This window comes from Chenopodium album, chromosome 8 (genome assembly GCF_948465745.1).
Source record: "Chenopodium album chromosome 8, dcCheAlbu1.1, whole genome shotgun sequence".
Classification (NCBI taxonomy): Eukaryota; Viridiplantae; Streptophyta; class Magnoliopsida; order Caryophyllales; family Amaranthaceae; genus Chenopodium; species Chenopodium album.
Window position 1 is genome coordinate 65,000,446 of NC_137841.1, and position 24,515 is coordinate 65,024,960.

At 37.3% G+C, this 24,515-nt stretch overlaps 4 protein-coding genes and 1 non-coding gene across 6 annotated transcripts; 2 read left to right on the top strand and 3 right to left on the bottom strand.

Moving 5' to 3' along the window:
• Positions 1–429: 429 nt before the first annotated feature.
• Positions 430–2,987, top strand: LOC145556270 (uncharacterized). Of its 2 annotated transcripts, none has more exons than XM_081617922.1 (3): positions 430–1,730; positions 2,148–2,406; positions 2,617–2,987. In XM_081617922.1, the coding sequence occupies exons 1-3, from the start codon at positions 747–749 to the stop codon at positions 2,751–2,753; spliced, it is 1,380 nt and encodes a 459-aa protein (XP_081474048.1). In that variant the 5' UTR covers positions 430–746; the 3' UTR covers positions 2,754–2,987. The 2 variants fall into 2 exon arrangements, with proteins under 2 accessions (XP_081474048.1, XP_081474049.1); XM_081617923.1 differs by having other exon boundaries at positions 2,148–2,295.
• A 292-nt stretch (positions 2,988–3,279) lies between these two features.
• Positions 3,280–3,352, top strand: TRNAR-ACG (transfer RNA arginine (anticodon ACG)). The gene has a single exon. It is a non-coding gene; the product is annotated as a tRNA-Arg (tRNA).
• A 681-nt stretch (positions 3,353–4,033) lies between these two features.
• On the bottom strand, positions 4,034–11,115 carry LOC145556272 (uncharacterized). The gene is made up of 3 exons (XM_081617924.1): positions 10,834–11,115; positions 5,831–6,386; positions 4,034–4,571 (listed from the first exon to the last, which is right to left on the bottom strand). Exons 2-3 carry the CDS (start codon positions 6,306–6,308, stop codon positions 4,228–4,230), a joined length of 822 nt encoding a protein of 273 aa, XP_081474050.1. The 5' UTR covers positions 6,309–6,386; positions 10,834–11,115; the 3' UTR covers positions 4,034–4,227.
• Positions 11,116–14,142: 3,027 nt separating this feature from the next.
• On the bottom strand, positions 14,143–14,529 carry LOC145643204 (uncharacterized). Its single transcript, XM_081694360.1, has one exon. The coding sequence runs from the start codon at positions 14,527–14,529 to the stop codon at positions 14,143–14,145; it is 387 nt and encodes a 128-aa protein (XP_081550486.1).
• A 6,561-nt stretch (positions 14,530–21,090) lies between these two features.
• On the bottom strand, positions 21,091–22,957 carry LOC145643205 (uncharacterized). Its single transcript, XM_081694361.1, has 2 exons — positions 21,836–22,957; positions 21,091–21,720 (listed from the first exon to the last, which is right to left on the bottom strand). The coding sequence occupies exons 1-2, from the start codon at positions 22,955–22,957 to the stop codon at positions 21,091–21,093; spliced, it is 1,752 nt and encodes a 583-aa protein (XP_081550487.1).
• Positions 22,958–24,515: the final 1,558 nt, after the last annotated feature.

Genomic DNA, 24,515 nt, shown 5'->3' on the forward strand with positions numbered 1-24,515 from the left:
ACCCATGCAAGGTTCCAGTCAGATAAGACAATTCTCTTTACCTAGAACTGTCTAAAAAGACGAAAATCAAAGTGACGTGAAAAAATAGGTTTACACATTTGATTTGTAATGTAAACTGCTATCATATGATCTAAACTGATTAGATCGGATTTCACAACTCTTATCTTACCTCTCATTAAAATAAAATAAGATAAAAGCCACATTTGATATCCTAGCCCAATTTTGTAACATTGGCCTACTCTATATGGGCTAATGTTTAATTTAATTAGTTTGATGTAGCCTTTGCCCTTAACTACCCTCCACCTTCTCTCAACTAGGCCCGATGTAGTGACCACAAGTCACAAGAAATGAAATCCATATTTTGTGGTAGTAAAATAAACAAATAAAAATTTCACATGTGAACCCTTTATTAATTTTCTCGTGTAGATAATTAATTTTAAAAACTTCTTTATATAATAGTCTTGTTGCTTTCATTTTCATGTCGATCCATTGGGTCAACTGACTCAACTTTCATCTGATTCCCATAATTATTGTCACACTTAAGTTCATCTTTAATGTGTAAAAATTATAAAGGCATCCCTACTATCCTAGTACTATTGAAAGTTGTTTACAAATCACAATTACTATATGAAACTGAATTAGACTACGTTCTTTTCAACTTTTACAAGATTGTGTTACATGTAGTCGTAAGAGATTCATTTTCTTATATGAAGTACAACTTTTAAATTCTCAAAACTCACAAACTTATGATAAATTCAATGATGAAGAATATCTTCTATGGTCAATTATCGAACAGTTTTAATAGTGTCGTTGTTTCCCTCCAAAACCATCGATCAAATGATCAGTCTACGACCAATGAATTTGAAGGAGTAACCATTGAAGAGCAACCCCATATTCCCCTACTCTTGCAAAAGTCTAATGAAAGATCCGATTCATCTATGCACGATGAGCTTCGCCACTTTCGAAGATGCTTGAAATGGTGTGCACTTGATCTCTCTTCTTCCTTAGGCAAAAACATATCATACCTCACCTTTGTTATCCTCGCGATAATCATCCCAATCTTAACCACTATATCCATTAAAATCCCGTCTTCTTCCTCTCCTGATAAGCCTCTTTCATTCAACAAACTAGTACAACTCCCTGAATCCGGCCTAGCCTTTATCGGGTTCTTAACATTATATCGATTTTTCAAGGAATATGGCCTTAAACAACTCTTATTTCTTGATGGTCTAAATGATGATTCCTTGGATGTTCAACTTGGTTACAAGTATCAAGTAGATAAAGCCTTCAAAAGCCTTGCTTTCATCCTACTCCCTTCTTTTATCGTCGAATTTGTGCATAAAATTCTCTTCTTCTCAACTGTTGTTGTTTCATTTCCTGTTATTGGTGTTTTACCAATCAACACAATCATGTTTATATCAAGTTTCATGTCATGGGTGTATAGGACCGGTGTTTTCTTGCTTGTATGTGTCCTGTTTCGGCTAACCTGTGAGCTCCAAATACTTAGGCTCGAAGGCCTAAGACATATGTTCGAGGGTTCAGGGTCCGAGCCTTGTGCTATATACTTAGAACATCGTAGAATCAGAGATCAATTCTATGTTACTAGCCACAGATTTTGGTTCTTCATTGTTGGGTGCATGGTTACCATCACAGTTAGTCAATTGGGTGCACTTTTGCTGGTTTTAGCCTCCAAGTCCGACAAGAATTTCTTGAATTCGGGTGATCTTGTGGTAAGTACTTGTACTCCTTACATCAATATCTACAATGAACACATTAATTCGTAACAAAAAGTTTAAAACTCGTGTATGTAGTTGTGTACTCGTGTTTAATAATCGATTTAGCCATGAAAATGCCTAAGAAAAATGTAGGTAAAAACAGAACACGACTGAAATTAATGTAACATAATTTTATGGTAGAGAATAACTAGTTGTTACCTCAGAACTCAAGGATACAGAGGTACGAACCTATAAAACGGATCCTGTTCTAGTAAGGTCGTGAGAATAACTAGTTGTTACATACACATTCATTACCAACACATCGAAATCTAAGCTAAGGGTTATGTCCATTTTTTTTTTTTTTAACTACAAATGTACAAATGGATTAATTGTCTAATTCATGTGAATAAAAATTTGTGCTTGAAATTGTAGGTTTGTTCAGCAAAGCAATTGAGTGGATTTTTCTTATGTTTGATGGGAGCAGCAAGAATAACACATAGAGCTCAAGGCATTGTTTCGGTTGCTACAAGATGGCACATGCTTATGACTAGTTGCTTTGATAGTACAAATCATAGCAAAGGTAAGAACTCCTCGAGTCGAAGCTCAGATGATTTCGATCAGTCCTCGTTAGACGAAGCTGTTGTCAAAGACTCAAATGATCAACATGCCTTTCAAACTAGACAAGCATTAGGTAACTAAATGAGGAAATCTTAATATTTTGCAAGAAGAAACACTATCGGCGTTAGTACCTAGTTTAAATATAGAGCCGCTAATGCCATTAGCATTTAGCAGTTTCACTATGCGTTCAAAAAAATAAATGTGTTCCGTTATTTTAAGCTTATGTGACTGTAGGATTTTTTTTTAGTCTAATTTGGGTTAATGTTGATTTTCTTTTGTGTAGTGACATACTTGCAGCATAACAATGGTGGGATTACACTATTCGGATTCGCGCTTGATCGTGGAATGCTTCACACTTTATTTGCATTTGAAATGTCACTAGTTCTCTGGATATTAAGCAAGGCAATTGTACTATCTTGAATGATAATCTCCTGAGTGTTCACAACAAATTCATGTTTCACCCTAGTTTGCAACATTTTTTTTTGTGTGGATAATATACATACCAAATGAGTTCTGTTTTTGTGAAATGTAATATTGTTAAGGCAACAAAAACTTATTGTATGTAATTTTTCAACAATTATCCTATTCATGTAAATTCTATCCTTGGCATTTTTATTTGATAATAACTGCACATGGTTTGGTTCATTCAATCAATTACGGCTTCCAAATAGGTTTTAACTAAAGACTCTATCCACTACGTCTTATATTCAGCGAAATTAACTTTAATTCATCTTAATATATTTATCAATTAACCCATTTTTTTTCTCAATTACGATCAATTACGTGGATGCTTATTGAGAGTTGATCATCTTACAATCCTCATCCTACCTTTTTTAGGCAATACAAGTTCCCATAACAAGAAGAAAGACTAAATCACAAATTGGGTCCAATAAAGCCACAAAAATTTACTTTAAAATAGCTAAGATGAATATATAACCAACAACGTGACTCTGTGGCCCAATGGATAAGGCGCTGGTCTACGAAACCAGAGATTCTGGGTTCGATCCCCAGCAGAGTCGACTTTATTTATTTTTTTTGCTTAATTTCTTTTCTTGATTTTTAATTTTTATCATTCCTTGATTGATTTGGCAGATTACTAATCAAAACATATTGTATTTATGTATCCCTTTTAGTTTAAATAAATCAGGTATTAAGTCTCATTCTCAAAACTTTAAACCAATTCAATTAAAGTAGTTGACATTGTTCATTTGTATACTATCTTAATTAGTTATACATTGTTCGTTTGTACAAGATACATAAATCTTTTAGATTGCCCTTTCTAATTACCTGCCATGGCACCATAAGGCTCTCTATTACCATGCCAATAGTAAAAATTGTGAGGTTTTACCATCAAATAGCTTACAAACCATTGGTAAAATGATAATCCACACATATTATTACTTCTATGTTGTTATCCAAGTTTGATGATAGTTGAAATCTATCAGCTATCAAGCCATCAGCCATTCCCATGTTGTGGATGGCTGATGAATTTCCAAAGCCAAAAAATAAATGCCTTTCTTTTCATTGTGATAAGAAATTCCATGGCTTGACAAAAACCCTAATCTAAGAGGTTGTTCCTCAAAATACCCCCTTCTTTCCCAAACTTCCCAAAACATCTCATATTTTAAACTTTTCATCCTCAATGTACTCTATATAGTCTATACATGTACCTAAATAAAAATAAAAAATTACCGACCATCTCCGAGATGAATTGGGCAGCCCTGCATTTCCATAAATAGACAAAAATCCATACAGCATTGAATACTAAATATAGTAACTCTCAGCAACAAAATTGATTTACCATCATCAACAAAAATTGACATGGTCACTTAAGTCTATACCTATAAAATTAGTCAGTTAGCGCTAAACTGCTATAGAGGTCAGAGGTACCTTGTTAACCTTTCTCCACTGCACCACAAAGGTGTTCCAGATTTTTGGCAAGATCTCCGAGGCACTCAACAAGCTTGTCAGCTTTACGTCTAACATTTTCAGTCTTCAGGGACTCCTCATTTCTTACACTGGTCAAGTCCTCGTCAACATTTTCAGTAACATTTCCTGCAAGTATGGCATGGATCAGCTCTGTGTTCTCCATGAGTTTCGCAGCCAGGATTTGCTCCATGTCTTCAGCAACAGGAGGCTCTGGAATCACATGCTCTACCTCTGTTACAGGCTGTTTCCTCCCTTCAGATAGCCGTTTTTTAGGGATTGACCGACGCCTTCGCTTTTTGGGTTTTGGACCTAAAGCAAACAATAGTAAACGGAGAAAGCTCAATTTTTGAATCAAGATATAATAGAGCATGATAGTTGAGAGGCCTGACAGGTGACATAACTCTTACATAGAGATGAATGGCAGTTATCTGGAAAGGACATACTCTTCTAAGGTTTTCATGGAAAACTGATGGAAGAGTTTCAAACAATATGACTCTTTTGGATCGGGTCAAATAAAATCAAGGGCTGGAGAGATGGACTCTAACCAATAGTACCCCTTTGGGTGAGCATAAACCTTAACTGCTTAGAATCTCCTCACAAGTCAAAGTCTAGGTATACTACAACAAAATGCAAAACAAATGTCCCACTCACAATTGGGTATGTATACTATGCAAGGTGCAATACACAAGGAGACAGTAAGGCGAGAAGTATAGTCAGCTGTATACTCCTCAGAGTGTTTAGAACTCAGTCCCCTCTCACCCATTCTTCTCATCAAAAGAAATGACTACTTTACCATGGTTGTACCAAAATAACCCTTCCCTCCATCCCCCCCCCCCCCCCCCCTCCTCCAAAGCTATCTAAATTGCCCCTGAGTGGTTGAACAGAGATATGTGGACCACTCCTCAGCAGGGAAGTGGAAGCAGAACACTAATTCAATCAAGCAGCTTTTGTATTACTAAGTTTTATTCCAAATAATTAGTACTCATGTTCAAGACCATTATTTTGGGGTATTTACTGGTGGCTAACAGCCTTTCTTGACAAAATTTTAACTGGTTTTAGATTGTTTTACTCAGATAAGGTCAAATTCAATTTTTAGTCATATAATAGTTCAAATCTCAATAGATAGGGTTGGTTCAGGACCTGAATTAGTCAGCTGCTAGGGGAAAGTAGATGGACAGAATCGCTATATCCTTATCTAAAAAAGGCACCCCCTTTGTCCCGTATTACTTGCAACACTAATTGACATGCTTACATTTGCACAACTTTACCCATCAATGTCTTTAATTATCTATTAGTAAAAATCATAAAATGTTGGAATATACATTAAAATAAACAGAATATCATACTATAATTTGTTTTAAATATCAAGGGAAAAAATGGTCAAAATAGGTTATATGAATAATGCAAAACGTCAAACTATTGCAAGTGCTGGGAAGAAGGGAGTACTACTAAACAAATTTAAATCAAAAGGGAAACCGACTTAGATTAAAATGGCAAAAGCATCACATGTCAATATTTTCACTATGCAAAGGAACTACATTCGTGATTTGTATAGAAAAACATATTACCGGATTCCTCAGCATCAAGAACATCAACCTCTCCCGCATCCGGATCACATTCTGGGTCTGTATCTGCTCTATCTGATGCCTTCATGAAATCCTCCATAGCTTTATACAGGTCTTTGTCAAATTCCAAAGGAAGACCAGCTTCTTTTCTCCTATCACACCCAAGAGACCAGTAAGAATCACTCCCAGAGTTCAATTTCCATTCCTTGACAAGATTGTAATCAGCAAGCAAGGACTGCCACTTTCTGCGGCACTGGTTTGCATTCCTTCCAACTCCCAGTGCAGTACAAGTTTCTGATATAATGGTCCATTTTTGATGAGTTGACAGAGAATTTTGCCAGTCCCCTTCAACAGCAGCAATTTCATTCACAAGAATAAGCATATCTTGTACAGTCCATACTGCTGCTGCTTGTAAATGTGATCTGGTGCATCGAGAACCAGAAATTGATTCTGCAAGTTGACCCACATCTGCTTCCCTCATTGTCTCTACTATCTGTTTTAGGAAGCTCAAGCAGCACCTTCTCGTTCTTTATTAAGTTAATTAAAGCACGTGACACAGCTACAAGTCAAAAAAGAGAAGATTAGTTGGTTAGCTACATTAGCATGCATATTTTACAAGATGATATTTTCAACTTAGATATCATATGTTACATGTCGCTCATGAAACCCCTGGTTACTCTGACGAGAAGTCAATCTTCCATGGTTAGGGATAGTAAGAAGATGAGCTAACAGCCTGACTCTAATGCTACCGTTTTGAGTTTTGCCTCTCCTGGCTTTAAGATATATACAATATACCACCTACACACATTTGGTAGCCATGCAATAATAGGAATGAATATAAAGTGTAATTTAGTATGGAAAACAACCCTACTATCTCCATGCACAATCTCATCCCCCAAGCTTGTGTTTTCTTCATGCTTTTCCATTACCATCCATTACAACTTGGGAGGTGGTATTAGGAAGAAGAGATAGCTAATGCATATTCTTAAGTTATATTACTAGTTCTCATATATCTCATGCTTGCTTAGATGCTTACTTCATACCCAACCCAAAAAGACTAAAGACAAGTCAAACTAGATCCATCTACCACAAAAGTAGGCTATCCTCTTCATGCACTACCTTGTGCTCCACAAAAAACTAAAGGTCTTATTTAAGAAATACAACCTATGGGCACTTAAAGTTCCTATATTTAGTCCACAATGAAGTATCAAGTGCCCATACCCAATCAACCATGTCTGAATATTTACTATTTAGAATCAATTATGTATTATTATTTGCAACTTTTAGTACTCTCGCCATCCCATAATAGTTCGAACACTTATCTTAGCACATAATTTTAGGAGATAAGTTGTTGAGATGTTATCAATTACTTCCGCCGTATCAAATTAGTTGACATGTTTCTTTTATCACGTTTGTCAATGCATCAATCAATCAAAAATATATTTAATTATACTATTGGAAAAAAATACTAGAAAGTGAATTTTTATTAAGTACACATTGGAATGGATCTAACTGACAAGATCCAACATGACTATATGTATTCATATCTTTGGTAAAAAAAAAAAGCGTATTCATATCTATAATTCACAAATGTCATTCAAAGTGAAGATTATGAATAGCGTCAAAAGTCAAAACGTGGCAACTAATTTGGAACGGAGGTAGTAATATCTGATAAAAAAGTGTATGTGATTGGAGATAGTGGGTATTACTTTATTGTAGAAGTAGATGCGATAGAAAATACTGAGGTTGATTATTGAATGCGAAAGTGGGGCCCAAACTATTTGGTAGTGGAAAGACCGAAAGAGAGATCTATCAAAATAATAGTGGGGTCTTTCTCGACAGAGTAAAGGAGAGTGTTCAAACTATTATGGGATTGGAAGGAATAATACAATTAAACATGATGAACACCAATTGTATCGGTTACTATTCACCCTGACAACTAGGGCAATTTCTCCTATAATGTAAATGTAAAAACCCTTGTAATGAGTAATGACCATTGAATTGGACATCCTAAATCAAACTTTTAGTGAATTTCATCAAATTATAATGTCACATTCTATGCCACAACTCAGCCCATTATGATCTCAAGTCGAACCAAGTCCAAATCAACATCACTAGTCAGGGTTTGACTGGCTCATGTAACTTGTGAGCAAGCTCATATTTTTATCACCTCTAGTCCTCTACTCACATGCAACAACATGTCCAATCAAACTGACTGACAAATTGAAGTTCCAAATCTCTGGTTAGTCTGATAAGAAAATAACAGATAACATAAGGACCAGCATGTAGCAAAAGGCACTGATTGCAGGCCACACTCTACAGCTAATCAAATACAGCGCAATACATGCCACTATTGCAAATCTGGAATTTATTCCATATTTGCTTTACTTCAATTGTGATCCTTGATTCAAATTCTAATACTATACAATAAGCCTTCCATCAATGAAATCACTATTTCATTCTCCATTCAGATAAGTTCAAATGAAATCTATAATAAGAACATGAAATGAAGCTCCTCAAGGCTAACCCCTTCCCAAAAGACCCCCTGCGCCTATATAATAATTCTCTGAAATAAACCGATGCTCCGTCCTCAAGTGAGAACAAGTTGCTACAATAGACTATTCACAATTTCACACTCTAGTAGGATTTCAACATATATACTACTGAGCTATCCAGGGAATGGAAATAATTGCTTCTACGGAATATTCCTTGGAGAGGGGGGAGAGGAGGTCCAATTGTAAACATCTCTTGGTGCCATGTCAGCTCCAACAATCTGATAAGCAAGATTAGTATATTATTGAAGAGTCCAAAGAAAGTAGCCATAAGATCACCATTACTGTGAGACAATGAATTGCCCTTGCTTTCTAATTTGGATGCAGGTTACTTAGCTAAACCCACATGCAATCCTTCCTAACCTTTATAATCCTTACCAATAGGTATAAAGTCCACTCTTAGGCTCTTAGCTTATCCGAAGAATGTCAAAAGAAAGGCGGACTACTGGACTAGTATTGGAACAGACAGTGACTGCATGTATACCTCCAGATAGATGCAAAACTCCAATTCTCTGCCAAGTGCCAACGCACTAAGCACTAATACCACATGCCATTTCATCCATAATCTCCTTATACATCATATAAGGCCTCAATAAGACATAATAAAGGATTGTAGATTAGTCAGTAATCATATTATTATTTGACAATAAAACTTAAGTTCCCTGATAGTTAAAAAAACTCCAAACTTTCTATTCCAATTAATTTCACTCACAAAATTCTACAGCAAAACTCATTTCATGATCATCACAACAAAAAATAAATAAATAAATAAAATAAAATAAAATAAGCACAAAAAGTCACACTATAGCCTAACAACCCCAAGTCCGCAACTTCCCACACTCATTCTTCTTCCCAAAGCAGTTCACAACATAGTCAAATTTATCTTTCCAAAGATCCAAATCCAAACAAAGCAAAATCTTAACACAGCCTGAAGTGCTAAGTAACATAAAGCTACCTTCTTGATCGACTTTAGATTATGAGCTCCACTTTCCAATCCCAAGTGAACCACATATCTACTAAGCAGCAGCATATACATATACTTTCTTCCTTAATTTTAAATCATCATATGATGAGCAGCATTGTCCTTAATAATATATCTTTACTCTGACAAAGTAAAATTAAAAATAAATACAGTAATAATTGAGTTATACTCTTCACAGCAGAGATAGAGTACCTAGAATAGTTTACACTAGTACTCAAACTCTTAAAGTATCAGTTGATACTAATAAGAGTCACAAACTCCATATATGAGCAGGATTACAAATGTGAGAGCATGTATGTCTTACAACATATTGCCAATTTATAACCAAATAATAACCCCTAAAATATGGTTTTGTGATCTACCATTCCTTATCTTTAAACAATTAAATGCACTGACTGCACATTTTTAAGCTGATAGGATAACAAGAAACCCGCATGATGATTTTTTAATCAAACTATACCAACGATTGACACTCTCGTAGAATACCAACAACAAATTCTTAGCATACTAAAGAAAGAGCCCCTTAATTTATTACTCCTTCACAGTTCACAGTAGTCTTTATAAATCAAACCATAGAACAACAAGCTCCACTTCTCTGAATGCATTAAATTATTTAAAATCTTACAGCTAGTACATACTACATCGTATAACTTCTGCACATTAACTCTCACCAACAAATATCACCACTTTGCAAATAGCGATTAGCTTAACATTCTTCTAAGTTTTCACCCTTAACCATTAAACCCATAATAGATACACTGCCTTTGTGAAGCTCCACAAACTTTCCTACTAGATTAGTCAACTTTTAGTTAAACCTCCCCATAACAATATAACACCACAAACTTTCCTAGCTTAACTTTGCCTTCTCGAAAGCTTCGTCCAAGCATTACCCATTTTGTGCATCCACTAGGGTCTCCAATTCTTATATCACCATTCATCACCCTTATCCTCTTTCTCTCAATGATATCCCATTCCTCGAACCACGATAGTAACTGCTGGTTCTGCTTAATCGCATCAGTTATTTTATTTCTACTCCTGACCACTCCCTCCATTCGAAACTAATAGGCACATCAATAGTGTAATTGTAATTTAAACTAGTAACGCGGCAACTAAATCCTCACCAAGTAAGCAACCACTAAAAATTGAAAAAGACAAAACCAAATTGAATAAGTTATTAAGAATTTCAGACTCCCCATAATTCAAAAGAAAAACAGCTTATCCACAAAAAAAAAAAAAAAAAAAAAAAAAAAAAAAAAAAAAAAATTAAAAAAAAAAAATTAAAAAAAATATCAGCAAATAAAATCACAAACCCGCAACAAACAAGAAGAACAATCAAATTATAGCACAACATAGATTGAACAATTAACAATTAATAGAATAAAAATTGAAAATGAAGAACAGTAAAGCTGAAAAAAACGAGGAATTTTAGAAGAAATTAAAGAGGAGAATAGAAATTAGGATTCGCTTTTAACCTGGAATTGAAGTTGAATTACATGAATACAGACGAATTTGGAGATAAAAATTAGGGTTGATGTTGCCGCCGATTACCGGAGAAAGGAGTGGGTTTGTCGGAATCCATGGAAATTAATTGTAAGAAATGAGGAATTTTTATTTGAAATAGTGTAAGAAAAAGGTAGAAAAGGGCAGGTTAGATCGCGGGAATCGTAGATCACTTGTTTTCTTTGATTTCGGAACTGAGATACTACCAAATACGGAGTACTCCGTATGTAAATACGGAGTGTTGTGTTACGGAGTATTGTACTATGTTAGGCACAACATTTAAATTAAGTTTAGCGGACACCTTTTAATTTTGAAACTAGTGCGTGACCCGGCCACTTGGGCACATTTCCTGTACGTTCTCCGTAGTATGTTATTATGTTAGGCACTAGTACATTCAAACTAAAATCGGATAGAGAGTGATGGATAGCTCAAGTGGTTAGAGTTTCCCTCCCGATTTCAGGAGATCCTGAGATCGATTCTCACCCCCGCCCTTGTGGCAAGGCTTTGACAATTTTATTATAAATATAATGACTTGAGTATTAAAAAATATAGAATATATTAAAAATAAAAGCATGCAAGAGAAAATATTTAAAAAAACATGTAATAGTTATAAACTTATAATGGATAGTTTAATCTTTTAGGAAAAGATTTATATTTTATATAAAACAAATTATGTCATAATTTAGATATAATTTTTATTTTCCTTAAGTAACAATAATTTTTTTAGAAGGTATTTTTGGCGGGAAATTTTTTAATAATACATTGACACGTGTGTCTTTAGATTCGCTTTTAGTAGTATGTAATTGATTAGTATTATTTTTAATCAGAGCAGAGCAGTTCTAAAGAACGGGGCCATTTCAACTTTGAGGTGTGGGATCCATTAGGGCATCAACAATGATGTAAAAATAAAACTTTAATTCAATCGGTCAAAGATTAATCCCATAAAACTGTGACTTAAAGTTTCGAACCCCAGTTGTCCATTTTTAATTGCAATTTTTAAATAATTATAGTTAATAGTTTATTTTCCTCCTTTGTTATCCATTGTAAATGCTCATAGCCATGGGCAGATTATTGTTAGGGCTGAAGAGGGCTTGGCACCTGATAACTTATGGAAAAAAAAATTATACGGAGTACTGTACTTTGTTTGAAGGCCCATTTAAAAAAAAAACCATTGTTTTTCCTATTTGCCTAGTAGCGTAGAAAAGGTAACTAACTATAGAGTATAAGCAACCTACAACCCAATTTCCAAAAGTACTGACAATTCATTATTGTTAAAATAAATTTCTACTTCGTACGTTATATTGGTTTGTTTGAGCACTAGAAAATAATTAATAATTTTAAGCGAGAAGACGTTATTAAGGTCGATAAATTACTCTGTTAAAAGTATAAAGTAAGTTTTTGCTTTCATACCTTCAATATGTCGTTATATATTTTTCTATTTATATGAGTATTTATCAATTAACAAGTTGTTTTTAACACCTTAGCATATATAATATAAAATCGCACTGAATTTGTAAATAATTTTCATATGCTTACATTAAAAATTATTGGCCCCTGAAAGAAAAGGTTTCAAGATCCGCCACTGCTCATCACTATTATCAATTGGGGGCATTTTGTGCTTGCTATGATTCAATCCCTAGACCTAATGAGTTGCATCAAGTTTAAAGTATAAATTGAAATATCGTTGGGACAGTGCTTCCCCCGTGATACATTTGTAGAATAAACAATATATGGTTGCAATTTTTTTTTTTTAGGAAATATATAACTGTAGTTTGAAAACAACTTTATATTGTCCAACTACTATATTGTTGATTTGTTGGTGTATATCAAATATATTAATTATTTTTGTTACAAAAAAAGATAAATTAAATTATTAACCATATAACCACCGACATGTCCCCCTTCCCCTGACTACTGGCCCCTCCCCTTCCCACCGGTGACCCCAGCCCCTCCTTCCTCGCCCTTCCTTCTCCGGTTGGCACGACTTTCTAGCCCCTTCACAAACCCTAAACCCGCCGCTTCCCCCTTTGTAATCAATTGCCATAAAGTTTGGTTATGTGCGCTCCCACAACTAGTATAGCAAAAGTAATAGACGCACAAGTGCATAACGGATAGAGGTATATAGCAAAAGTAATAGACGTACAAGGAATAAAGATAGATGTACATACAATTATTTAACAAAGATAAAAACTAAATTCAGCCTTAGATCGAGAAATTAGCCAAAACAACATGATAAACTTGCAAAGGCAAATTACAAGCATTCCTAAAAGAAGTGTTACGGAAATAACATATACTCTTAATTTCTTATTATCTACTCGTATATAATCATCAAGTTCCACCAAAAAAAGATCTGTTTCAAAAAAAAAAAAAAAAAAAAAAAAAAACAATCATCAAGTTTCTTGATTGTTGGAGATAAATGTACGTACTTGTATAATAAAACATATAATGGACACTTTGTTTTAATTTTCACAAAGTCTTATATGTGGCTGGTCACACCGTGTGGCCAGCCACTATAAGGGTTACTTTGCTAGTGTAATGGGGGTTACTTGATAGTGTTAAAGGGGTTACTTCATTATTGTTATAGAGTTACTCGGTCAGTGTTATAGGGATTACTTAATTGGTATTACAGGGGTTACTTAATCAATGTTATAGGGGTTACTTTAAGTGGTCACACGGTGTGGCCGGCCGCACACAAGACGAACTAATTGATTTTATTTTTGTGGGTCATTTATTCACCATACAAATAGGAGTCAACATTTCTGAATTTGAAGGCATGGACTTCAACATTTTCAATCCCACATATGGGCATTGCAGATTTGCAAGATTCATAATTAAATTCCTTTTTTTAGTGTGCTTAAAAGAGGTCACGAAATTATGATAAACTAAAGCAAAGTGCAGGCATACAAAGGGTACGATTAAGTTGCAACACTAGAGCTTTGTTGTAAGTCCTTACTCTTAAAATCATAAGACTAAGTCATGCAAATAAAGAGGATTGCAGCTTATTTCAGGTCTATCTAACCAGACCACACTAACACTACCAGTGATCTTGACCCGTGCCTCCTTTGTATCTCGTCCCTCGTACTGAATTCGACATCTACTGTTCTGAGCCAGCAACACCCTACAATCAGAGATGAGATGATATAACACATGAGTGGTAATGTATGTATTTGTCTAGGATAGCAGTGCAAATCCTCTGACAATCAGAAGCAAAGATAACATATTCTTAATCAAATTCGTTTATCTATTTATTGAGAAGTATAGAGTTAAAAAAAGGACCTTAATCAACAGCTTTTATTGTCCTTTGGTACTCGGTAAACAACCATAGAACCCCCCTGGCGAAGAGAATATTTCCATTTTCCGTTTTCTCGCTGTCCAATCGTTGGCAAGAAGCAGCTGTCGATCAAGCAGAAGACATTGACATATTGAAGTTGATACATCACAGGTACATATCGAAAGTTAACCGCCATAAGGAGAAGCCATATGCCACCTTCCAGGGCCAAAGCAGGGATAAAAGCAGAAGGAGGAACACTCTTTTTGTTAGAAGAGCCCATGGAAAGATCAAAAGGGAAATGAAGGTACAGAGTTGCAAGTAGTTGATTAATAGGCCCAAAGACGACCCCATCAATTGCAACTTTAGAGGCAACAAACTGTAGAGAATTTTGTTGCATTCCAGAGGCAACAAACCTTAATTAGAGAATTTGGTTGCCTTATCACTTTCCATTTCAGAAAAAGATCTAGTCCTTTGTACCTACAATACATAAAGGGAGACCAACAAACTCAGAACTTGCTTAATTTAGCTAATAATAAACATGTTTTCCTCCAACAACATATAGTAATTGTCCACACAAACTAGCATGGAACAAGAGCTAGAAGTGCCAAAAATGAGTGGTCCAGTCTATAAGGAAATGACCATGCAACTAATTCACAAGCCAATTTAGAACAATGGTTGAAGTAGAGCAGAACCTCTACGTAAACGAGTGCATTCCTACCCATACCCTTGATGTTCAAACAATAGAAAGCAATTCCTTGTGTAGATGTATAAATGTATTTAAGACCATAAAAAAAATTTTGACTTCAAAAGACTTTGTTCACATTCATCATCAAAACTCAAAACATCAAAGGTAATGCCCTATACAACTCCAGTTAGCAACTAATCGCCTCTTTTTTGTGATTTTTGGGTTGGAAATTACTACATTAAATTATTGAAAAATGAGTTGATTCTATAATATTTCATCTAGAAAATACTTCATAATTCAATTTCAATCGTTTTATGATTAATTCATGTTAACATTTTGGTTTTTGATCATATGTTTTATAATTTTTCTTGATTTTTTTATTGTAGATTGTCTTATTAATTTATCATTTTAAACATGATTGTGATATTTTATGCAATATTTTTCAGTTTTGAATTTTTGGTTGTCATGTTTGAATATTTTTCTAACAAACGTACCGTGGCGGAACCAGAAAATTTTCATTAGGCCGGAGGCCAATATAAAATTAATTATGTAGACCCAAAATTTGACACTTTCAAATAATATAATCACATTCTGGATGATATAATCTCATTTTTAGATGATATAATTATCTTTTTGTGAGTCATATTTTGAATTATATAATCTCATAGTAAATCATTTAATGAGATTATATAATTATCTTTAGGATGATAAAATTTAAAAATCATCTTATATGAATGTAATTTACTATTTGATACTTTTTATAATGATAAATTCATTTTTTTAGTGATACATTTACATAACAGTTTCAGGATGATATAATTACTTTTGTAGTAATATAATCACATTTCATATGATATAATCACATTTGTATGGTATATTAGAAGGTTGGGTCTACAATAAGTTATTGTAAACCGGGCCTATTCTAGTCTTAACAATATAAAATATGTGTTTCTGTCTGGATCCGATGACCCGAGAACCCGAATCCGAGATCCTGATACTCCTATCGGCAAGCTGAGAACCTACACAACTGAGCAGAAGTCAGCTAACCCCGGGGTGTTCCGGGGATAACCACTCCGATGATAAAGTTAGAATGTGTTTTAGAGAAGGTAAGTAAGAGAGAGAAAGTAGAGAGAGAGAGAGAGAGAGAGAATAATTAATGCCCACCATTAATGAGGTTTAACTTACTATTTATAATGAATAATAAGACAGGTGGCTACAAAGCATGCATAGCCTTTTTCGCCAAGTGTCATACTATTGTTGCCACGCGTCAAGTACCGACAGGCCGATATGTCTGCCTTGTGGAACATATCAGCCTCTTTACCAGCTGAACTAGATTAAGGCCCTCATTACAAAAGATGTTAGCCCGTTTCACATATCTTCCCATACAACTAGTCCCCCAAGTGAGGACGTTCGGCTATTTAGACGACGTTCTCACTGTTAGCAGTTTAAATTATGATATGTTCAGGCTTTCATTTCTTGCACTGTGTCGAGCACTTTAAAGAGATTATGAACTGGAATATCTAGGATGTTATTTCCAAAATTTTAACTGAGAATGTTATTATGTTCTTCTGGTATGTATATAATAAAAAACTCTGTTTTCTCCCCCAAGTGACCTTGTATGCTTATAGCAGACAAGGTCCACTTTAATTAATATTGGGAGCAGAAAAAACTCCGTTTTCTCCCCTAAGTGACCTTGTATGCTTATAGCAGACAAGGTCTACTTTAATAAATATTGGGAGCAGAAAAAACTCCGTTTTCTCCCCCAAGTGACCTTGTATGCTTATAGCAGACAAGGTCTACTTTAATAAATATTGGGAGTAGGAAAAACTCCGTTTTCCCCCCCAAGGGTCCTTGTATGCTTATAGCAGACAAGGTCTAAATTTGGGGAGAGACTTTATGCTGACTTGTTGAGTGGTTTAGTTTTATAGAATATTTCCGGAGTCTATTAAGTGGAAGTTGAGGGGTTACATTTTATTGGGCGGGAAAATGTGGGTTTTGAGACACGTGTTCTTTATCCCGCCGTTGCTTTTTGAACTGTTACTTTCATTTCGTCTGTTGGATCTCTGAACCGCCTTTCCCTTCAACCGTCTCCTCAACTTCTCCCTTTTTGAGTCAAAAATGCACTCTCCCCTCTTTTTTTTTAGTCCTACCCTTTCTTCTTCCCTAAATATTCTTACTGAGCGATCATCCTTCAGGTTTTATCAGTCACTTGTTAACGAATTTTCAGTGTTTTTTAGTATTCTGCCTCTTTGTGCCAGTAATACAGAACATCCTTTTCGTCGTTTGTCGCTTTTTCGTCTCTCCGCATTCACCATTCACCAAAGGTATTCTCAAACTCTAATTTTTATTTTGCATGTTATTTTTGCTTGCTCGAATTTTGGGCTATTGTTAATCTTAGGTTATAAAAAATGTCTGAAAATAGCAAAGAGGAAGATTTGCCTAACCTTAGCAATGCTAGGCGTCGTTTAATTAGACAGTCTTTAGGCAAAGATGTCGGTAGGGATCAGGGTAATTCATCATCTTTATCCGACAACATTGACCACCCTTTCGAACCCCTAACCTCTGAGGAGCAAAGGCGTGCTTACATTCGCCATAAGGTTATTGCTATTTGTGAACAGTACATAAATCCAAACAACCCTAATATCCCTGCCGATACCGAAGTTCTGGACGTTGAGCCTGTTAGTGTTCATTATCATTTACGCAGCTTTGCTGAGGATCAGCATTTTGACCAGTACGGCTCTAACATTGGCAATATAGGTGTAAGCACTATGCCGAGAGTAAAGCATACCAGTTACCAGCCTGATGTTGCTGCTGCTGAGGAAGCTGAGTCCAGTAGAAAACCCGGTCAGACTCAAGTTGTAAGCACTTCTGAATCGGGTGATAAGGAAGTTCCTTCAAGCCCACAAGCGGATCAGTCGTCACCTGTGCATGAATCTGCCGTTAACTCTGTTGAAGGTGACGATGAGACTGAGGCTGATAGTGACAACACCGAAAGCAGGGACAATGTTGTTGACTTAACCGCTGAGGTTATCCAGGAGGAGAGTCTGGACGAAGGGTACAATTCCGAGACAGACGACGCAGAATTCCGACAACCTCTCGTCCTGGCTGATGACGGCAAAGTTGCTAAGGCAAAGGTAAATGAAACCTTTAGGAAGACGGCACTTGGAAAAGATTATTGCCGTAAAGCCAAAATTTTTTACAACCTTCCAGATGAGTATGAATTGGCTATTCCTCCGTCTGGATCTTCAGTCCTAGACTGTCCGGCAGGTTGCGTTGTCGTTTACGCAAAGCATTTTGATTTTGGACTTCGCCTTCCTCTCCATCCTTTTATTGCTAAAATCTTAAAGGCTTGGAACGTTTTCTTAGTGCAGTTAACTCCTCCCACTATCCGTGCCATTATTGCAACGGTGTGGGTTATGCTGTATAGAAATTATCCATTGACCCTTAATGCATTTAGACGATTGATCACCTTAAAAAGAGATGGTCAGTCGGAAGGGTGGTGGTCCTTGTATACCCAACCTCGTAAATACACTGTCCACCCTAAGTTATCAAGCTGTAAAGGCTGGCAAGGCAAGTTTTTCTTCATGTCCGTTCCTGATGATTTTCCACTCAGGAGAACATTTTTCCAACCTCACCCACGGTTTGATTCTATTCCCGAGAGAGATCTCGGTAAACATGAACGCAGGGCGGTTAACCATTTTGATATTTTGGAATCTGATAATGGTGACGGTAAAGTTCGTCTAACCCCCAAGGTGTGGGTGCCGAATGTGAGTTATATTCTCGGCAACGCACCTCTATCACGCGTCGGTCTCTGCTGGACTGACCACCATGGTATTAATTTATTTATATCTAATACCTTCGCATTTTCATTCTCTTTTTATATCGGAACTACCGTTGTATTCTTCTTTTATTTAGTTTAACATTTTTATTCACCAATATTTTAGGTATCGACAAGTTGGATAACAAACAGCTTGGGTTGTCTGCTGACGGCAACAAAGTTATCAGACGCTGCCCCAAAGCCTCCAAACCCTCTTACGACACCCTTTCTACTTATTGTAGCCGCGCTCCTACCATCAGTGCTAAAAGAAGGGCTGAAAAAATGGCTGATGACAGCGCAAAGAGAAGAAAATTATCCTCTCTTGCAAATCGGCGCGGTGGCGGTGTCAGAGTTAACAGCCCCAGGCGATCTGATGGTGCTACTGCCAAAACAAACCAGGCCGAGGACAAGGGATTGCCCCCTTCCCCAAAGATTCAGGTCAAAACGGTGGTTCAAAGTACTGAACCATCCGTCAAAAGGGTGACGGATGGGGTGGAGATTGAGGATCTTACCAACACACCCAAAACTCCTCCCGCTCAGCCCCCCACTACCGGTCAACTAATAACTCAATCTGTTCCTACTGCCGCTGGTGGTTCCGATACCAGCGTTCCGGGTCTTGTTTATCGGGACAGGCAATGGATTGAACGCCCTAACGGGAGTTTTCCTGAAGAGGTTCTTAAAGGGTTTACTGCCCCTGCTGGTCATTCTGAAGATCGATGGCAGCCCACTATTGACGCATGCCGGAATGAGTCAATGATCACAGATGACCCAATGCAAGGTGGGACTCTTGGATATCGGCTGTTGAGTAACCTTACCCTTCCAATGGATAGGCCTGCTGGTGCTATTGGTCCTCTTGCCGCCCTACATATGCATAATATGATGAAGGTATGTACCGTAATCATTGCGTTTGTTATTTTTTTTTATATATATACTTATCATTTTCACTTGTACATTTCGTATAATTTTTAATTCTCATTACACGTTTATTAATACAATTCTAACTTGCACCTATCTTGCCCTTATTTAGGCTGTTATGTCTGGTACTGAGCTCGTAGAGATGTATCGGTATTACCAAGAGAAACATCATCAATCCTCTACCAGTCAGAATGCACTGAAAATGGCCTTAGATAACGCTGACAAGGCCTTAAAGAAGCTGAAGGAAATTAAGGCAAAAGATGACCTTGAGATGGCTGCTCTTAGGACCAAAGCTAATAAAGTCGAAGGTCTTGAGCTGGAGATTCAACAGCTTAAGACTGAAATTGCTGAGAAAAATTAGGCCATCGAACGCCTCCCTACCCTTGAGAAGGATCTCAAAGATGCTAAGGTTTGCATTAGCAACCTTGAAAACAAAGTTCGAGGGTTGGAGGTCGATAAACCTGCAGTCCGACAGAGAGCAGTTAGTCGTTACTTGGCTTCCCGGGAGTTCTGCAGTCGGCTTCAAGATCGTTTTGACGGTGGATGGACTGCAGCGCAAAGGTGTATTGTCCATGCCGCCGGTTGGAAGAAAGAAGATTGGGCTAAAGTTGAAAAGGCTTTTAATGAGGAAGCTTTCAAGATCCCTTCAGGTTTTGAAGAGCAACAGTTTTTGGACGAAGACCTTTTCAATCTGGAGCCCAGCGGTGACGACGACATCAAGGATCCCAGCATACTGAACTCCCCAACTCCCGAAGATACACAAGCTTGAAGGGGCGGGCAGTCATCACCGACATCTTCCTGTGGTTCTAGCATAATTGGGCCTTATCAGCTATAGCCTAACATATGTAACTTTCTACTTTTGTTCAGAACTGTTTTTGACAATGCTGTTTTATCGGCATATACCCTTTTTGTGGTGATGCCTGTCGATTGTCATCTTTAACTATTATGAACTATCGTTTGCACCTTTAACTATTATGCTATGTTAATTATTCATGTCTTACTATCTTTGTTAAAAAGATTCTTGTTTACAAAAAGGCTGTTTTTGCAAAATTTTACTCATATCAATTTCTTCTTTAGTAAGCACGTGTCCTTAGAGGCCGTTGACTGCCGCATTCGTACTGTGCTTTTAACCTATCTCATTTCTTACTATCTTGCCCCTGCCCCCTTGTGCATATAATTACTCAAGTATATGCATAAGGGAAAGATGATGTTGCTAGTTCAAAGTACAATATCGGTCACCTACTGCTTTATTTTTAGCCAGTTAGGTACCCTCTCGGCGATCAGTTGGTTATGCATTCCATGGCATATACCTAAACTGATTTTGCCGGTATTATAATTTGAACCAACAACCTCGTGAATTAACGACTATAACTGATCAGGTTATAAGTACATTAATCTCACGGAAGTGGCTTTTAGCTGTCCACCCCAAACGGTGATCTGTTTAGTGGAGGATGCCTATTTCATACACATGTTTTCCGAATATTATTTTATTCATGACGGTTTTCCCTGAGACAATCAGTCTGTTTGTTTACAAAGAGATTTTACATATAATATTTTTTTAACACTGCTGTATTCCATACATTTTTCAATGGTTTCCCATCCATCGTTTCCAAATAATAGGAACCTTGCATCACCACATCCTTAATTCGATACGGTCCTTCCCAGTTGGCCGTCAACTTTCCATTTTCATTTCCTTTTCCAGTCGCCGCTGTCCTCCGCAACACTAAGTCTCCCGTACACAAAGGGCGATATGCTACTCGCTTGTTATAAGCCCTTGACATTCTTTCTTTAAATGCGGCTGACTTGATTGCAGCCTTTTCTCGTATTTCTGGCAGAAAATCCAATTGCTGACGTAACAACAAGTCGTTTTGATCTTCACAAAAATGCTGGATTCTGAATGTCGGCAAACCTACTTCTGCTGGTATCACAGCTTCTGTTCCAAATACTAATGTAAAAGGTGACTCCCCTGTCGATTCCCTTACTGTCGTTCTGTTTGCCCAAAGTATTTCTGGTACCAAGTCAGCCCACAAACCCTTTGCATCCTCAATCTTCTTTTTTATTGCTGTAATGATCTGTTTGTTGGCTGCTTCAGCTTGTCCGTTCGACTGCGGATGGCAGACTGCCGCATATGCAAACTTAACTTTGAATCTTGCCAAAAGCTCCTTGACCGGCTTGCAATCAAATTGTGAGCAATGATAAAAAAACCATCGCCATCGGTAACCCGAATCTAGTAAAAATATTTTTCCAGATAAATTTTTTCAACTCTTTCGCTGATATCTTTGCTACCAGTTCTGCTTCTATCCATTTAGTGAAGTAATCAACTCCCACGATCAAGAACTTTCTTCCTCCTGTTGCCGATGGGAATGCTCCTACAATATCCATCCCCCATTGAGTGAAAGGGACTGGATTAAGCATTGGTGTTAGGTCATTAGGGGGTAGGTTGATTGCAGGTGCAAACTTATGGCATTTTTCACATTTTTTCACATAGCTGACTGCATCTTCATTCATGGTTGGCCAGTAATACCCCCTTCTCATAGCCTCTCGTGACAAAGCTCTTGCCCCAAGATGATTGCCACAAGCGCCTTCATGTATCTCCTTTATCAGCCTGGCAGATTCAAAGTCCGTTATGCACCTTTGCAATGGCAATGAAAATCCTCTCTTGTATAATTGACCTTGGTGCATAATAAACCATACGCTATCTTTTTGTAACTTCTTTGCCTCCCCTTTATCAAGCAGTAATGCCCCATACAAGAGATATGCCAAATTTTTGTCGAACCACTGAGTGCCATTACTTATACATAGCACCTTCTGTGACTCTTCATGTATACTCTTTTGTTTTAAGACCTCAACCATGACAGTTCTTTCTAGGTCATTAAAGCTTGAACTCGCTAACCTCGCCAATGCATCAGCCTGTGAATTCTGTATTCTTGGTATCAACCTTATTTTAAAATACTGCAACTGTGCCGTTAACTTCTTCATCTTCTCAAGATACTTTATCATTGCTGGTTCTCTCGTTTCATATTCTCCGGTATATTGACCGGAGACTAGTTGAGAATCAGTCGTTAGAACCAGCCGTTTTGCTTCTGCAGCTATTGACAATTGAACCCCAGCTAATGCCGCTTCATATTCAGCCTCATTATTAGTGGCCTTGAACTTGAACTTTATTGCATATTCGAAAACCTTTTCATCTGGGGTCGTTATGACTATTCCTGCCCCTGAACCAGTTGATGTTACAGATCCATCCACTGAAACCTGCCAGGTGCCCAGTTCCTCCTCTTCATCAGTATATGATGTTTCCACAATGAAATCAGATAGAGCATGTGCCTTTATTGAAACTCTGGGTTTGTAGTTTATTTCGTATTCTGACAACTCTACTGCCCATGTTAGCAATCGGCTCGATGTGTCCATCCTCCGTAACGATTTCTCCAATGGATGGTTCGTTAAGACATCTATTGGATGAGCATCAAAATACGGCCTCAACTTTCTTGCCTCCATTACCACTGCCAATGCCATTTTTTTCAATCACTGGATATCTACGCTCTGCCGCGTTTAGCACATGACTGAAAAAATATATCTGAATCTGTTGCCTTTTCCTTTCAACTAGCAACACAACTGCAGTGGTTTTTGGAGAGGCTGAGATGTAAAGTTGTAACAATTCACCCCTCTCCGGTCTTGCTACTGTCGGGAGTGATCTCAGATGATTCCTTACTACCTCCAACGCATCGCTCTGCTCTTTTCCCCATTCAAATGTTTTATTTTTTCGCAAAACCATAAAGAATGGTAAGGCCTTATCAGCCAACTTGCTTATAAACCGGGTTAACCCTGCCATTCTCCCAGTTAACCTCTGTATATCCCGAATAGTCTTTGGCTGCTTCATTTCCAACACTGCATTCACCTTATCAGGATTTGCATCAATTCCCCGTTCACTGACCATGAAGCCCAGAAACTTCCCGGACCGAACTCCGAACACACACTTTTCAGGATTCAACTTCATCTGATATCTTCGCAGTGTCTCAAATGTTTCTCTCAAGTCTGCTATGTGGTCTTCTTTTTTCTTACTCTTCACAATCGTATCATCCACATACACCTCCACATTTCGCCCCTTTTGCTTTTCAAAGATTTTATCCACTAATTTCTGATATGTCGCTCCCGCATTTTTTAACCCAAACGACATTGCTTTGTAACAATACACTCCAGCATCCGTTATAAAGGCTGTCTTGGCTCTATCAGCGCAATGGAGGCTGACCTGATGATATCCCGAAAATGCATCTAAAAAGCTTAACATTGCATGGCCAGAAGTAGAATCTACCAGCCTATCTATACGGGGTAGTGGATAGCAGTCCTTTGGGCAAGCTTTATTTAAGTCAGTGAAGTCTACACACATTCGCCACTTCCCAGTCGGTTTCCTTACCATCACAACATTCGCTAACCACTCTGGATAAGTACATGGTTCAATGAACCCTGCCGCCAAGAGTTTGTTGACCTCTGCTTGTATAGCCTCTATCTTCTCGGTTGAGAAATTGCGCTTCTTTTGCCTTATTGGCCTGAACTTCCTGTCCACATTCAGCCTATGCTCCATCACTCCTGGATGTATTCCCGGCATTTCACTTGCCGAGAATGCAAAAACATCTGCATTCTCACGCAACAGACTTATTAAATGACACCTCATATCTACATCCATATCCGCCCCAACCTTGACCGTTCGACTTGAATTCCCTGGCTGTAACTCAACCTGCACTGTTTCTCAACCTGGCAACGGCCTTGGAACCTCCTCCGGCCTTGTATCAAAATTTCTCATTGCTAAATCTTGCACTGTCGGCTCTTGTTCTTTTCTTGGATTAGTCGGTATCGAACTATTTTCAACCGTTTGTTTCAGAGCCGTTACATAACAGGACTTTGCCATCACTTGGCCCCCATGAACCTTTTCAACTGCCCCCAAATTTGACACGTAAGCTATGGTGAGATG

Excerpts from the sequence above, each read along its gene's own strand:
- LOC145556272 (XM_081617924.1), bottom strand. The coding sequence starts at position 6,308 with ATGAGGGAAGCAGATGTGGGTCAACTTGCAGAATCAATTTCTGGTTCT. Across the intron at positions 4,572-5,830 it reads TCTTGATGCTGAGGAATCCG|GTCCAAAACCCAAAAAGCGA; the intron begins GTAATATGTTTT and ends TGTTTGCTTTAG.
- LOC145643204 (XM_081694360.1), bottom strand. The coding sequence starts at position 14,529 with ATGCAACAAAATTCTCTACAGTTTGTTGCCTCTAAAGTTGCAATTGAT.
- LOC145643205 (XM_081694361.1), bottom strand. The coding sequence starts at position 22,957 with ATGGACACATCGAGCCGATTGCTAACATGGGCAGTAGAGTTGTCAGAA. Across the intron at positions 21,721-21,835 it reads AATGGATAGAAGCAGAACTG|CCGGTCAAGGAGCTTTTGGC; the intron begins GTAGCAAAGATA and ends TTTGATTGCAAG.
- LOC145556270 (XM_081617922.1), top strand. The coding sequence starts at position 747 with ATGATAAATTCAATGATGAAGAATATCTTCTATGGTCAATTATCGAAC. Across the intron at positions 1,731-2,147 it reads TGAATTCGGGTGATCTTGTG|GTTTGTTCAGCAAAGCAATT; the intron begins GTAAGTACTTGT and ends TTGAAATTGTAG. Across the intron at positions 2,407-2,616 it reads TCAAACTAGACAAGCATTAG|TGACATACTTGCAGCATAAC; the intron begins GTAACTAAATGA and ends TCTTTTGTGTAG.